The sequence below is a fragment of the Aristolochia californica genome, unplaced genomic scaffold, assembly GCF_029961685.1.
Source record: "Aristolochia californica isolate CCGP_79_NKW_82.1479 unplaced genomic scaffold, dmAriCali1.0.hap1 SCAF_8, whole genome shotgun sequence".
NCBI classification, from domain to species: Eukaryota; Viridiplantae; Streptophyta; class Magnoliopsida; order Piperales; family Aristolochiaceae; genus Aristolochia; species Aristolochia californica.
In genome coordinates, this window is record NW_027182279.1 from 3906087 (window position 1) to 3922197 (window position 16111).

Consider the following 16111-nt stretch of genomic DNA (forward strand, 5'->3'; position numbering starts at 1 on the left):
AAAACAAAAGGCTCTTCCATAACTGATACAAAAATAGACAAATGTATGATGCATATGATTCTTTTAATATTAATTGAGGGTATTCAAGAACAGAAATTGTACAATCAGAAGGTATTCTTTCAACGTTGCTGCTGATCTGGGGGCAACCATTGGACCATAATAAGCTATAGATGGCTAACCCCTTGATTCAAATAGAGTCAAATAACACCCATATTCTCCACGCTCGCTATATCCTCCATAGGAATAAAATCTAGCACTGCTTCAAATATTAAGAGTGCAAGCACACACACAAACTTAAATAACATTTGAATGCAGCCAACAGTTCATGAAAAGGGTCGTTTGGGATGCTCACTGAGATCCGACAGGTGGTTTTGCACCTTCCATTACCCAGTTGGCCCATTGCACTGCACCAAAGTCAGCGTCCTGATCTTGTAGCTTTGAAGATGGCCTGCTTGTAATATCTTAATTCCGCTATGCTTTCTTTGATATCATCCATGGCTCTGTGCTTATTTGCCTTCTGAGGAGCTCTTTTATGATCTAATAAAAAGAAGACCACTTATTAGATAATGACCCATAACATATAAATAACATCTTAATTTACAACTACATAAAAGGCGTGTTTTTTTAAGCAGAAATTTGCAAAAGAGTACTGAAAGGAGCCAAAAAAAAAAAAAAAAAAACTAAATCACAGATTGAAGTCTATCATACTTGAGACATGCCAATAATGGAAATCAAACAGATCACAAGAATCAATGGAAACACAAAAGGACAAAAGTTCTGGATGAAACCAATCATGCAATGACACTAAAATCATACTTGACAAAGTTAGCTCCATCACCACCAAAAAGAAAAAGAAAAATAAAATAACTCTAAATAGCCACAAGGCAATGGTTGCCACATTCAGAGAATCAAAATCCAGTGCATATCAACAAATACCTAATGAGTGGATCCTATACTGCATAAAAGTGTACCTTTGGACAAATAACGAAATGTTATTTCAACAATTACGATAAAAGCAATCAGTTGCCTCTCAAAATTCTGAATTGAGTTGACCATGAGCAAAGTGCAATTGAAAACAAGGGAACGAGCAGTGTAATTGAGTCACCAACCAGAAGGTGACAGGGTCCAAAAAGTGCTGATGTCACCAGATGTCATTCTATAATAAAATTTTGATTAAAAAAAAATGGGGGTGAACCTTCTCCCATGATCTTCACAAGAGAGGGGAGCAGAGACCTGCCCTCCCCTCTTCCGCTTGTTGTTTAGGGGGTGGAGGGTGTGGCCTGCCATCCCCTTTGCCGTGAGGATTGAGGAAGTTTCACATGACAGAAGCCCCTTCCCCACCAGCAAATGGAAGGGGAGAGGCAGGGCAACACCCCCTTCCCCCACCATTCTACATGGAGGAAAGAAGTATAATCCCACTCCACCCCCTTTCATCTGTTGGCAAGGGAGGGGTCCCCCCGCCCTCCCCTCCATGACACAGAATTTCCACACTGTGGAGGAAAGAACATAGGCTCTTCCCGCATTGGCAGAAGAAAGAGAGGAGCAGACCTATGCCCCTCTCTCACTACATTTCTATGGCCAATGGCAGAGAGGCAAGGGACAGTTCTTCCCCTACTTTTGCAATGGAAGGGAAGTGGAAGGGAGCCTGCTGCCCCTCTTTTCCCCCTTTTTTTGGATAGAGGAACCCACATAGGAAGAATTCCCCGCATGACCAAGACCAGGTCACCAGCCTAGTCAACCAGTTTTTGACATCTCACCAACCTGTTCAGTTTCTGATAACACTGAGATAGAGTATGTACAGGTGCAATTCAAGTATAGTTAAAAGTAAATTCTGCTCAGCAGGTAAAGTAGTGATTCAGCATAAGAGTATATATTATTCTTTGAACATGGGTAATGCAAACCTCAAGATAATTCAAAACACTCATAAGACTTCCCAAGATCTAACATAAAGAAACTCCGCAGCCTGGCCATTGAGCCAAAAAGTTTAACTCACTCAAGAATATGTAGTAGTGAAACAAATAGAACAAAATTTGCTTACCACCAGGAAACCAGCGGATACATAGGGCCTTCACACTACTCACATCAACAACCACATGAGAGAAAAGACCCGCCAAGTCTGGCATATACTTCTGGAAAAGAAAAAGAAGTTGGCAACAGCAAACTGTTTACTATGAAGCGCAGAAAGAATAAACCGTTTACTATGAAGTGCAGAAAGGATAAACTATTTGGCATACACTAACTTTTAGATATAGGAGGAAAAGAAAGACCAGAGCTGTTTGTGCTGACCTTCAAAAATTGAAAATCTACATAAACTGAATTTCCTGCTAGAAGAGCCTTACGGTCTGTTCCTACATGCTTCTTCACAAATTCCATAACCTACAAAATCAAAATAAACAAATAACATCAAAATCTAAGCATCTATCCAGTTTCACTTCATATCAATCACTGATTCAGCATTTAGCCATGTTACATAGATATGGATAAGAGAGATATAAAAAAGAATATTCCCCCCGTACTTACTCCTGGTCTGAAGCCATAGAAAGACTATTGTTGGTCAAATCAGGGCGAAGAGGATGGAAGAAATGCAACTAACTCAAAAGTTCACACTTAGAATGGAGAGGTCCAACCTAAGTTGTTCTCTTGTTTATCACATCTCAACCAATGTGGAACTACTCAGTACTCAAACTCATGTATGAGCCCTCATAAGTTGTTCCAAACTCACAAATAATTTTAGATGAAAACCCTACCATTGATGGAGACCCATCAGATCTTCAAGCACAGAAAGACATCTAACTCTAAATCTCTGACTTCAAGTTGAGAAGCCTAACCCAAGTTCTTATACTGATTTGTGAATCACTACAGAACCAGTTTAGTGTCATTTTGAACAAGAAACAGTGTGCTCTCTTGTGCTTTGGGGGAAAAAATTAAGAAAAAAACAACAAATTGCTTGGTCTAATACATTTCACGAAATTTTCTTACTTAAATATTAATTTATAGGATATAGACATATAGAACACAAAGTTTCTCAGTTAGCGTGCTCTCTTGCATTAAACTTCATACAGTTGCTAAAGGAAAAAGCAGAGAGAGAAGAAGGCTGGTGGTGTACCGGGTGGATCTGGCTTTTGGCTAATTGTAGCCATGGTGCTGCAACAGGCAAGGAGAAAGAGAAGCTATAAATCCTATATTTTTCTTTTCCTTTGTTTCTAAGACATAAATAAACCGTGAATCCTGCTTTCCTTTGCTTTTTTAAAGGTAACGAAATCACAAGAATTCTAACTTCAAGTAACAGTAAACCCCCATTCACAAGGAAAGTAACTTTTTCCATAGGTCCTAAAGTATTTGTGAGATCTCTGTTTTTTAAAGCATCAGAATACGAAAAGCAAGCGTATCCAAGAAAATTGCAACACACCTCTTTCTCAGCTTCTTTTTCAGTGACTGTACTTTGGAGTACCCTTTCTGTCAACCCTATGGTGAGAGATAGGTCAGGCCCTCATTGTTCAGACCAAACATCATGGTGAGACAAAGGATAATGAAAAAGAAACAAAAATAAAGGACAAACCACTGGTTGCATGATGACTTTGGCACCATTCTCCCATATTCTCTAGGCATTCTTTGCTTTGATGAATCACTAAATCAGGACCCTGCAAAGATAAATCCTCAATTTAATTTCAAGGAAGTATGCTAATCTCACAATCAAAAGGAGTGGGGAGAAAGAATATCTATGCTAATCTCACAATCAAAAGAAGTGGGGAGAAAGAATATCTATGCTAATCTCACAATCAAAAGGAGTGGGGAGAAAGAATATCACCTCCACCACTTTAGATAATTTACCATCTGTTACTATACAAGCAATCTCCAATATACGATCTACTTCAACATCCAGACCTACATTAAACACAAGTATTCAGTAAATGATGGTTTTTCAAAAATAAAATAAAAATGTTAAATTATATATGGACTCTTTAAAAAAATATTCAGACTAAGCATCGTCAAATGTTCAATAGATCAGCATCAGTAGTACCTCGTCCTAACCATGTTCATATTTCTTAATAAATCAATCTCAGTTTTGCTCCATCATTTGCTAGCTTTATCACTAGATGGTCCTTTTTCAACAACCATCCACATTAATTTTTTTTTTCAATGGCCATATGTTTTGTTTAATTACATCCTTCCTCTCTTTCTAGAAGTTCATCTATGACATCCATAAACATCTTTTAGTAAACTTGCTACAAGCAACATAAAATCATGCAAATCCATTTTGAATGACTCTCTGAACTTCTCATCTTATCTGACACATTTGTTTCTAATTTTGCTAACATGATACCTTGACATTATTAACACTCCCAACTATATCTTTTGAAGACAGAATTTTTTCACAACTTAACACTCCACTTTACAAAGCATGGATTTTCTAACAAATGTGTGACTTTTGCCTTCACTTTTACCTAGGCATATACTTTATTTTTTTTGTTTTTCAGAAAAGGCGTGATTACCTAGGTATACACTTATGGCATAACACAAAGACATTAACTTCTCTTCCGCCACCTAACATCCTTTTTGTGTGCTATAACCTCTATCTCCATTTCTCAATATGGAGACTAAGTTGTTAAAGTTAGGTCCAAGTCTATCCCAACATGACTAGACAAAGTTAAGAGGCATCTCCCCAAGTTATAAGCATAAAATTTTCCAAAATTTGGATCCATGTGAGACTATTCTTAACACTCCCCTTACATGTGGGACCTCTTTATAGCTCTTATAAGCAGACAACTTTGGGTAGAGGCCCACATACATGTTCCTGCTCTAATACCATGTTAAAGTTGGGTCTAGGTCCATCTCAACATGAGTTAGGAAATAACTTCCCAAGTTATAAACAAAAAAGTTTCCTCATCTTAAATCCACGCGTGACTATGCTTAACATTCTCCATCACATGTGGGGAGATAACTTCCCAAGTTATAAACAAAGAATTTTCCTTATCTTAAATCCATGTGTGATTATTCTTAACACTCTCCATCACATGTGGGACTTCTTTATGGCTCCTATATGCGGACAAATTTGGGTGGAGGCATATATAAATTTTTTTGCTCTAATACAACGTTAAAGTTGGGTGTAGATCCATCCCAGCATGACTAACCAAAGTTAGAAGGCATTTTCCCAAATTATAAGCACATAATTTTCTTTAGTCTGTATCCATATGCAACTATTCTTAACCTACGGGACAGAGGTTTTATCAAAGGCAGTTCACTGATTGACAAACGCATTATCAGATTTTCTTGCATTCTCCTTTTGTCCCACACCTATCCCTTCCTATCGGAATTGTTCTCCTGTCTTCTGTCTCTTATTGTAATCTATTTCTTATCATGTTCAAGAAAAAGACCTAGATGTATAACTTGTCTGCAAATCTGCACCTAGGACACATTCTAATGAAGAAAGAGAAGTGGTTTGCATTGATGACAAAAGATCAAAAAGAAGATCAGTTAGAATTTGCAACACAATCGTGTTATTGGTTACAAAGAGGGAGAAGTGGTACATAATAAAGTTACAAATTTACTTTACATCATATTAAGGGACTTTGTTACATAATTTTAAGCATGTGAATATAAATGCACCAAAAGCATGAGAAAACTTTCAGACAGCGAGAAGTAATATAAAAGAAAGTGAATAAGCTGTGGTCACCAATAAAATACCACAAGAAGAAAATAATCAGAGGGGTGAGATGAGAGCAGAAACCAGTTTCTGCTAAAGTCACCATTAACTAAAATGCAGTTTTTCTGCTTCTGTTAAAATTTGGGTAGAAAAGAAGAAAAGGGAAGATATGCAACAAAATAACACAAGAACTCTTGGAAGGAAGACAAAATGAAAGAAAAGTAGACTCTTTTCAGTTATTTCAAGGAAAAAGATGCAAAAGCAACAATTGTCCTCTTACCAGTCATTTCCAAGTCAATCCATACAAGTGAATTCCTGAACTCTCCAGATGATTCTGGCAAAATTTGCACCTCAACTTTTCCATTTTTAGATCCTGATATTTTCTCTCCAGATGATTCTGGCAAAATTTGCACCTCAACTTTTCCATTTTTTGATCCTGATATTTTCTCTCCAGATGATTCTGGCAAAATTTGCACCTCAACTTTTCCATTTTTAGATCCTGATATTTTCTCTCCAGATGATTCTGGCAAAATCTGCACCTCAACTTTTCCATTTTTTGATCCTGATATTTTCTCTCCAGATGATTCTGGCAAAATCTGCACCTCAACTTTTCCATTTTTTGATCCTGATATTTTCTCTCCAGATGATTCTGGCAAAATCTGCACCTCAACTTTTTCATTTTTAGATCCTGATATTTTCTCTCCAGATGATTCTGGCAAAATCTGCACCTCAACTTTTCCATTTTTAGATCCTGATATTTTCTCTCCAGATGATTCTGGCAAAATCTGCACCTCAACTTTTCCATTTTTAGATCCTGATATTTTCTCTCCAGATGATTCTGGCAAAATTTGCACCTCAACTTTTCCATTTTCAGATCCTGATATTTTCTCTTCAACCTTTTTACTGCTTTCATCTGTGGAAAGGGAAACAGTGTGATCCATAAGAATTTAAAATAGAGAAAATGGGCATCATCAAGGTCCCATCAATTAAAAAGTGAGTGAACTGAAATAATGCACTCCTAAAAATAGATAAAAGGTCCTAGTGAAGATCATTTATTATTTGTGCAACCAGGGCCTACCATGCAATCAGGCCTTTGTGCCTCTTCAACATATAGAATTAACAGAGTTCATGCACTTCAACAAGTAAACTTGCAATGTTAATAAACACCAAGTCCATCGGAAAATCAATACGCTATGAATACACTAAAGAAGCATGGCAAGCAGACGTATTTGGTTAACAAAATACTTATGTACATCAGCATAAAAAATTATAAAAATTACCTGATTTAGTGAATGACTTTTTTTTACGACGCTTGCTTGCCTTCAGCCTTCTGCCATCACCTAAAATGTAATACCCTCTTAAATGATAATGTTGTCAAGGACATTTTAATGCTCAACCATATATTCTTCCATGATGAATGCACAAAAAAAGTCTAAACAGCACATGCAAGTGATACATGGTATTATAACAGAAATCCTCAGCCATGAACGAAAAATTTAAACTCATCTCCATATCATCCTAGAGGAACACTATCTACTTCCAAATAAGTGTCTTTCTTATCCAACTTGGCATTTTTTACATCTAAGTGACAGTTCATTCCCAAAGGGAGTGTTTCTGCTGATAGGAAACCATAGGAAAAATAACTTGCGAAATTTTTTTTCTGTTTAACCAATAAATTTCTGGTATTTGTGCTAATTTTTTTGGATAAGAAATTTTTTCACTTGATTGACCATGATTCTTCGTACCTTTCAAAAATATTAAAGAGGATAAGAAAATAAGTTCCTAGTGTTCCACCAGGAAACCATGAGAGAAATAAACCAAGAAGCAGCAAATGGATCAAGATCACTCACCTCTTACTTCTAGATTATTTTTGTATTATTTACAAACCTTCGTATTTGGTTATTATATATAGACACAAGCACTATAGTTAGTTCTCCTATGTTTGCTATTGCAGCACAAACGCTAAGAAAATTCTAGTAAAAGAAAAACTTTTGTAACAGGAACATGATTTTTTCGGCATTTTGTTTTCCTATGAAGTTACAAACGGTCCCAAATTACCTATAAACTCAATGACCTTAAATGGTGTTTGTAACAGAGGAAAGCAATTACCTGAATTGGAATCATCCTTACAACCCTTGGCAGGAGCACTTGATTCAGTTTGTTCTTTGTAACCATCCTTACAACCCTTGGCAGGAGCACTTGATCCAGTTTGTTCTTTGTCGTCCTCGGCCTCCATCTTAAGTACAGAAAAGACGTTTGTGAGACGTTTCATCATCTCCACAAGCAACTAAAAGAAACCCCACAGAAACAAAAGAAAGCTTAGACGGAAAGAGAAAAATGAAACTATAAATTTACAAACAAAGACGGACTATTAGGCTCCGAACACAATGAAGATCGGTTACCAGAAATGGGTTAACAGGCCGAGAGGGTTTAAGGTTATCGACGGAAAACCTAAACCTTCTGCCTCGTGAAAAGGAGCAAGACTTGATGGAATTTTGAGAAAGGGTGGCTTCGGTGAGATGTATGCATCCGAGTAATTTCTTTTTCTGTTTTCAACTTTTTTCTGGAGAAACTCGTCAACAAAGTGATGAATTGGAGAAACAGTAAAAAGGAAGATGGAGGGTCGAGATCCGTAGTAACAGTGAGAGTCTAAATCAAATTAAATCATATAATCATACTCAACAACGAAGAAAGGAAAGCTCTTCCAATTAAAATATACTTTGTCTCAAAAAAACTTTATAAACTTTTCACACTTTTACATGTGTGTCACACACAACTGAAAAGGAGAGTATGGGTTTTTGTATTTAAACCATAAAGTTCCATTGATTTTAGCAATGTGGGACTAAAAAGAAGGAAAGAATAATAGGGAAGGGGAAGAGAGGAAGGCAGGCATCGCACATGCCTTCCAATTTTTTCAAAAAATTCTGACATCCTTAGCCACTTTCACCAATAGATTTACACAAGTTCCTAAAACAGTTTTCCAATATGTTTTGTAGACCAAATATCCCTCATGAGGATTTTTATGTGGTATCTCAAAAACTGTGACTACCAACAGGATACCTGGGAACTATTATTTCTTCGACTTGCTTATTCATGTAAGTTGAAATGTGCTATTTCTTTAATGTTCTTCTTCTATGCAACCTTGAGATTTACAACTTCATATGCAATGCTAACCTTGGTTGTTGGATAATGTGGACCTTCTTGTTGGATCTCCTAAGAGTATAGTAACTAGGACCCCTATCATGCTATGTAGATATCAAGTTTTTGCTCTTTCAAAAGTAGTAGATCACCCACACAGCCCCTTAGTAACTTTCTTAGCCATTGTTTTGTGGTAGTATGTTGCTAATAAACTGTTGGGGAAAATAGAACAACTATGTTAGTATTTTATAAGTTGGAGGAGCTCTCTAGATATGTTTAAATTGTGATATTGTTGTAAATTATTTTTTTCTAATATATTGCTTCCCTTAGTCTTGTTTCTTATTATTTATGATGTCCATATCTGTTTAAGAGCATTCCTTGGGTGTAAGGGTTCATCATGGTATGGGTTTCTCTCTTCCTCTTGGAGAATTTCTTTCCTATGATGACAATTGATTGTCTTGGGACATTAGAGTTGAGAACAACCCAAAATGTTAAGCAAATAGACTCCTTTACATCTCCCTGCTCAAGCTTATTATTTAACCTTCCAACTTTTTCCGGTCTACAATTAAGAATTGAAGTTATAGTCACTTTATTAGACAAACAATGTAGACCTACAGAAGTTCATGAATGTATTTAAGTTGTCACTGAGGAATAGCCTACTAGTGAAAAAGATTAATTTCCTTTTAAGTGGTACATTGCTCCTCACAAATTTCTCATGATATCTCCTTTCTCATATTTCCTCTGCATTAGCTCCTTCTCTACAACCCTGTCTCCATAACATATTTATTGGGAATTACAGGAAGTGTAGAAAAATCGTGAGATTTTGGCAGAAATCTTGACTCAAATTCTCTCCCACTTCTTTTGTCATTTTCTGTGTTAGAAATGCTTACTTCTTTGTGATAAGATATTTATCCTTGGAATGTTCTCTTCTTCTGCTTGCCTCAAAATTTCCCATATATTTTTCTTGTCTATTCTAACATGTTGGGATCTTTAAACGTTTGTATAGTTGTTACTTCAATTTGACTCTCTTTTAATACTGCTTTGGTTCTAAAAATAGATGGACATCTTACGGGACAATCAAATGCATAATTCGCAAGCAACAAGTCCACCAAGATGAAAAGTATTGTCATACTTGCGCTTACTCAAAGGGTAATGAAACTTCTTTTTCTCTTTTTTTTTTCTTTTAGTAACAAGTGGTAATGGGACTTGTGTGCCCCATAATCTGTATTTATAGCTTTTTATGATCCATCCTGCTAAATGTTATAAAATTATGTCTCTATCGGTATCTTATGTTCTTAGCTATGAAAAGAAAAATCCAAGTCATGTCATTCATTTCTTTTCCCCCAACAAAATAATGTTCCTGACATAGTTTATTCATGTGCAAGAGTTGGTGCTATGTGTGGCAAGCAAATGCTAGAAACAAAGTTCTACAAGCAAAGCAATGTCTCAGGAACAATATTGGAGTTGTTGGCTATACCTACATACCGGGGTTCTTGCTACCTTGGTTTGTAAAATACGTGTTTAAGACCCCTTGCTTTCAACAAACTGATGATTTCATTGTGTACACTAACACAAGAAAGTACTTTACATTGCACTTTCCATTGTGCATACTAACACAAAAAAATAATTTACTTTTGACTTTCTCTTGCACTTGGTAATTCACTTTCACTTTCCGTTACACTTTCAAAGTGCACTAAACCTCCCAAAGAGAAAAGATTTTACCACTTCGGCTGAAATGATGGAAATTGGAGGATGTCAGCTAACGAAAAAGTTCCAATTCTAACTCGATGAGAAGCAGACGAGGAGAGGAAACATCGGAGGAAGTGGATTTTGCTATACTGGCGATTTCACAATAATGCCTTACAAGGTGAAAAAAATAAAGGATACGAGGAGAGATAAAAAAGGAGAAAAAAAAAGTAAAAAAAACAGCAGGGCTTATCTTGCGTTGTTGAAAGTTGCCACATCAAGTAGTCCATGTAAGTGCCATGTCATATGTGTGACTTGTAAGTGTAGCTACAAGGCTCATTAGTTTTTCTTAGGAGTTGGTTTCATACCCTATTTCCCAACGGCTCCAAGTTGAAAATAAACACTATCTAGTGAGTGAGGAGCAGATTCGCTATTCGACCGTTGGGGCGTCACGCTGCTGGCGTCTCAGTTCGAAACTCTTATCATTTTCTCTGAAACCTTCCTCGTTTCAGAGTTCCGAATCTCTTCGTTCAAATTCGTAGGAGCTACCTTCTTTCTCACCAAGAAAGAGTAATCTCTTTGTTACTCTTTCTAATTCCAGAAAAAGGTTTCTTTTTATCACTCATTCCTTTGCGTCTCTCTTTGTTCCACTGCGAGACAACCCTGCTCAATCTCCATGCAATGGAAGAGGATTATCTTACATGGCAAAAGATATACAAAAACCTCTTGTCACTGTTACAGATGCAACAATCCCAACTTGAAACCCTCAACAATGAGCGGAAGGCTCTTGAGGAAACCATCCTCGTCCAGCGCAAACGTTGGGTTTCTGAAGTGAATCGCTTCAATGATCGCATCTCAGAGGTAAGAGGATACTAGAAACCCCTCTGGTTAAATATGTTGGTTACTGAAGCAATTGGGGCTTCGTCTTGCTTGGTGGGTTTTAGGGTTCGTGATGGGTTTTAATGTTTCATGGTTTTATTGTCTTCGTTCAGTTGGAAGAGGAGGCTAAAAGGGATCAGAAGTTGTTGGAGGCCAAATCTTATCTGATGATTGCCATAAAACAAAAAGAGGCTTCTCTGTACAAGCTCAAATCAAGTGAGTGGGATTTCGTTCATATCTTTACTGTTTGCGTCGTCATTATCCGGGATTCCTGGTTTTACCTTATCGAAGGCTGGAATTAAGAAACCACAAGAAACAATTGACAAATCGCCTTTTTCAATTTCGCTAGCAAAGAGACCGGAAATAATTTGTACAAAATAGGAGGCTGATATTTTTAGTAATTGGGATTTCAGTTGTGTGCTACTGATTTCTTTCCTGTTACTATAAGCAGAACGCTCTTCAAGTGATTTGGAGGATATGAAACAGGTTTTGGAGTGGTTCTCTCTCAATCATTTACAACAGAATGTAAGCTTTTAAGTATGAGTTATTTACCGATCATAGTAGATCAACTTTACCTTAATTTTCTCAATATCTGCCTTTGGCTTGTAGACTGAATCAGCAAAACAAATGAAAGAAAGTGTTGGACCGACAGAAGTGGATGCCCAAGATGAGAGACACTCAAAGAATTTTCAGGAAGAAATCAAAAGATTGAAGCATACAGTTGACAAGCTTACTTCTCAGAAGAAGTCTGAAGTTAATGCACTGCTGAATGAAAGGAATTTTGTCTGGAATCAACTTAAGAGGATGGAAAGTGATTACAGTAATCTGCTGAAGACAAAGTCCTTAGAACTTCATCAAGCTAATGAGAAAATTGAAAAGCTACTACTCAATGTTAAGAAGTCAGAGTTATCAGCTAAAGAAAAGGATGAGGCAATTGGTAAATTGAAAGGTGACCTTGCAAGGCTTGAGAAGGATGTAGATAGTCGCACTAAAGAGGTATCCAAACTTGCCAAGGAGCTCAGTTTGTCAAGAAGTTCAAAAAGGTCTACAGTTACACGAATGGTGAGATGTTCTGAATCAGACTCAAGCAGTGGTGGCCTGAAAAATGAAACCCTCAGAGAAAAACAAGAGCATCTTCCATTTAGTAGGGAATTATCTCGTTTGCAAGCTTCTGGGTCCAGTAATACGATTTTGAAGGTTTGCTTGATACATTTTTTCTTATCCAAATCTGCTTTACAATTATTTCTCCTAGTATTCCTTTATAAAAATATAATCAACTAGTCTATCTGGTGATAAGGATTTGGGGGATCTGGTTTTATGTATCACCAGTGGACAGTGGTAAGCTCTGGTATGTAAATTAGAGTTTTTCTGGGGGAGCAACACCTTATTTCCCATATTTATGTCTTTGCATCACCTTCTCCCTCCTTTGTAAGCTTGGTAAAAGTTGGGGGCACTAGGTAGAGTAAGGGGTGGTTCCTCCGTCACTGGATAGTATGAAAGAGATAATTTCTGTTAACTGGGTGTTCTACAGTTTACTGGTCATTCACGGAGAAGTGATAGTTATTTATGAGGTCAGATAGGCAGTATGATCCATGAAAAACCTAAACACGCATCTTCTCCTTTTTTGTTTATGTTTTTGAATTTCAAGTGTTTATTTTCCTCACTCGAATCTTTTGGCAGTTCGAGTGTCAGGTTCAATCAATCTGGGTAGTTCCAAAAGATGTAGTTAGGAAGATTAGAATTTGAAAGTGCATTTTTTTGCGATCAGTTGGAACAAGTTTATATTTTGTCGTACAAGGTGAATTAAAGAAAATATAAAAAATAATGTATTTTAGAGTGGCCTTCTTTCTGTGCTTCAGAACTAACTATTCACTGAGATTGGTTGTGGCTGCAGTATAATGTAGGCTGAGTTGGTTCATTCTGGGATAATGTTTAGGTGGTTGTGAGGGGTTTGCTTTCTCTTTTAAGCATGCAGTTATGGAGCTGCAGACCATTAAGTATAACAAAAGCGTTGAAACAAATGAAGAGAATGAAGCTTTTTCTTTTGTACTGGGGATCCAATCAGATGATTCCTTTGCAGAAAAGACAAATTTTTGGTCTATGTTTGTGGTACACTTTATTTCAGTGGTTTTTATGATGAATTTAAAAAAATGTATTAGTATACTGTTAAACAGAACAATATAAAATTTTTGAAACAATGTGAAGAGACTACTAGACTTATTTTTTTACTTGAAAAATATATATTTTTGTTGAATAGTGATTTAATGATATAAATCACTTGGTCATTTGAATCCTTGGAAGATTAACTAGCTAATATGTTCTTGTGTGTTGTTGCATAATGTAATTAGCCTTTTGTCTCTATCAGTTTGGGACTTTGCTGTAATAGCCTGTTTTTCCTTTTCATTGCTCATACATTCCTCCAACTAAGAATTTGTAGTTTTGGCCCTATATGTGAAGGAGATGATACAAATGTAGAAAATAAATCTTTAAATTTTATGATTCTGGATAAGTTTTTTGAGGGTCAATGTTTTGGTATGAATTGATCTACATTTTACTATGGGCTTCATTCAATGTAGTACTTGTCTTTTTGATTGAGGTTACTGCAAGTAAGGCATACGATGTCATGTCTTCTCCTATGAAAATTCTAGGAGGAAGGGCATCCCTGCTCAACCAATTGTGAAAGAAATTTTCTCCTTTAAGAAAATCTCCAAAACTCAAAAGGGGAACTTCAATATGGAGAAATTGTTTGCAGACCTAAGGAAGTAGTTTTGAATCATGTTTCAAATATTTAATACTTTTAAGGGTAACTAGCATGGTTATTATTATTATTATTTTAAAAATGTCAATCATTTCTGTGAACAATATGTTTGTGTTGCCTTGGTTTCTCAAGGAAAGATGTCATAATATTCTTTCATAGGCAAGGGGTTAGTTAGTGCATACTACATATGAAAAGTGAAACTGAAGTATGAGGTTACTTAATCTCTTAAAAGTTAATCCTTAGATTGAGATTGATGTCATGTTACCCCATGTCACTTAAAATTTTAACTAAAAAAATGAAATTGTGAGTATTCTCCCTCTCTTATTTCAGTTTAATGCTCAGTTAATTTACCCCATGTCACTTAAAATTTTAACTAAAAAAATGAAATTGTGAGTATTCTCCCTCTCTTATTTCAGTTTAATGCTCAGTTAATTCTCTTGATGAAGTAAACTCTCCTCCTGCTGAATTCTCTAGCAACTTTTATTGTTCAGTAACAAGTTCTTGTCATTTTCTTCTATTGATTATTCTGTCCCCTACTTTGGCTCCCTTTCTTTCTTCTTTTTTCTATTTTCTTTCTGTTTTGTGCTGCTTTTGTTTTATTTTTTTCCCTGTTTCTGGTGTTTTCCTCCTCTCACTGTTAAATGATTTCATCCTTTAAAAAAAGAAGAAAAAAGTACTGTGGATTGGGCTGTGAGAGAGGAGCTTTGTTCTTGTGTGGGGTCTTGATTCCATGTGGATGAAACCAGAAAGGGGATGTAGTGTGCATGTGTAAATGATTTTGAAAAAAAAAAAAAAAAACAAAGAAGAGGAAAAGAAAGAAAGAGAAGGTTTCATACTCTGTTATTCCCTGTCCTTTGTAAGAAGAAACCTGACTTGTGCATCTGCAGCCAAAGGGACGCACATGCGTACTAAAGGGAAATAACAATATCCATCTGATTCATTTCCCTGCCGTTTATGCAATTGCTAATAGCACAAGTTCTGCAGGAAAAACTTACAAGTCCTTTTCTTTTGTTCTTTGAACAGGAGAGGACAAGAGGTGCAAAGAGAAAAAGTGATACGGATCCCAAGTTGGAGGTCCCAAGATTATTTTCATCCGGTTTTAAAGTTCCAAAGCTGAAAAACTCAACTCCCATTTCATGACATGGTGGTACCTTTCCCTTGTGTGTTTTATTATATATGGTCTTTGCTGTATTTTTGCACTAACTGCTAACTGGAGTCTGTAATCTAGTGTATTTATTTTTTATTTTTCATTGGCCATTTACCACTAACTCAACTGCTTTATTGTATTTTAATTTATTACCTTTCAGTTGTATCCTTTTCTCTCTATGACTCTCATATTTGCTTCTATAATCGATTCATTTATGAACTTGCTTTCCCAAGTGGGAACAGCTCACTATGTATCCTTTTGTCTGCTGAGAACATGGAACTTCTTCAATGGATCAGGTTCCCATTCTTTGCAAATTAGCTTCCAGAATGCCACTTTCTTGATTCCCGATTCGACTCACTCAAGTCGTAAATCGACCCGGTCTAAATAAAGAAGAAGAAAAAATCATCCATCGCCTTCATAGTAGGTGCTTTCAGCCTCTGACAATTGAAACCAGAAGACGGCACGTCCGGCGCAGTATAGCCTGCTGCCTACTACCCCTTTCACGGGCAACCAGAAAAAAAAAGGACACAAGGATTGGCCTTCTAGAAAAGCTTCGGGAAGACTGAAAGGCGAGTAGCTAAGCACGTGCCACGTGCCGGGGTTCTACTTCTAATCGTGGCGTCAACAGGACCTTCTATATTCTCTCATCTGACAGATTTACACTTAAACTTTTATCACTATTCCATCTATGTCCTCACCCCAGCTTAAAACGTTTCTAAGTCGGATAACTTTGTCTATGATCTTTATAAATCCGTATAATCGATCAAAATCCAAATTTAAATGTCTAAGTGTTTTAAAACGTTGCTTTATGTCCAAACTCGTTCAATATCTAATTAGGATGTTACGATTTGTGGTGTCG

The 16111-nt window shown here is 36.5% G+C and overlaps 2 protein-coding genes across 4 annotated transcripts; one reads left to right on the forward strand and one right to left on the reverse strand.

Moving 5' to 3' along the window:
- On the reverse strand, positions 1–8224 carry LOC137939094 (uncharacterized). 2 transcript variants are annotated; one of them, XM_068784285.1, is made up of 10 exons: positions 8047–8224; positions 7754–7880; positions 6925–6984; positions 5925–6557; positions 3809–3885; positions 3560–3641; positions 3410–3465; positions 2287–2376; positions 2039–2129; positions 1–537 (listed from the first exon to the last, which is right to left on the reverse strand). In XM_068784285.1, the coding sequence occupies exons 2-10, from the start codon at positions 7878–7880 to the stop codon at positions 416–418; spliced, it is 1338 nt and encodes a 445-aa protein (XP_068640386.1). In that variant the 5' UTR covers positions 8047–8224; the 3' UTR covers positions 1–415. The 2 variants fall into 2 exon arrangements, with proteins under 2 accessions (XP_068640386.1, XP_068640385.1); XM_068784284.1 differs by having other exon boundaries at positions 7754–7931.
- Positions 8225–10919: 2695 nt separating this feature from the next.
- Positions 10920–15426, forward strand: LOC137939139 (uncharacterized). Of its 2 annotated transcripts, none has more exons than XM_068784343.1 (5): positions 10920–11329; positions 11461–11563; positions 11796–11872; positions 11957–12544; positions 15129–15426. In XM_068784343.1, exons 1-5 carry the CDS (start codon positions 11150–11152, stop codon positions 15243–15245), a joined length of 1065 nt encoding a protein of 354 aa, XP_068640444.1. In that variant the 5' UTR covers positions 10920–11149; the 3' UTR covers positions 15246–15426. The 2 variants fall into 2 exon arrangements, with proteins under 2 accessions (XP_068640444.1, XP_068640445.1); XM_068784344.1 differs by having other exon boundaries at positions 11799–11872.
- Positions 15427–16111: the final 685 nt, after the last annotated feature.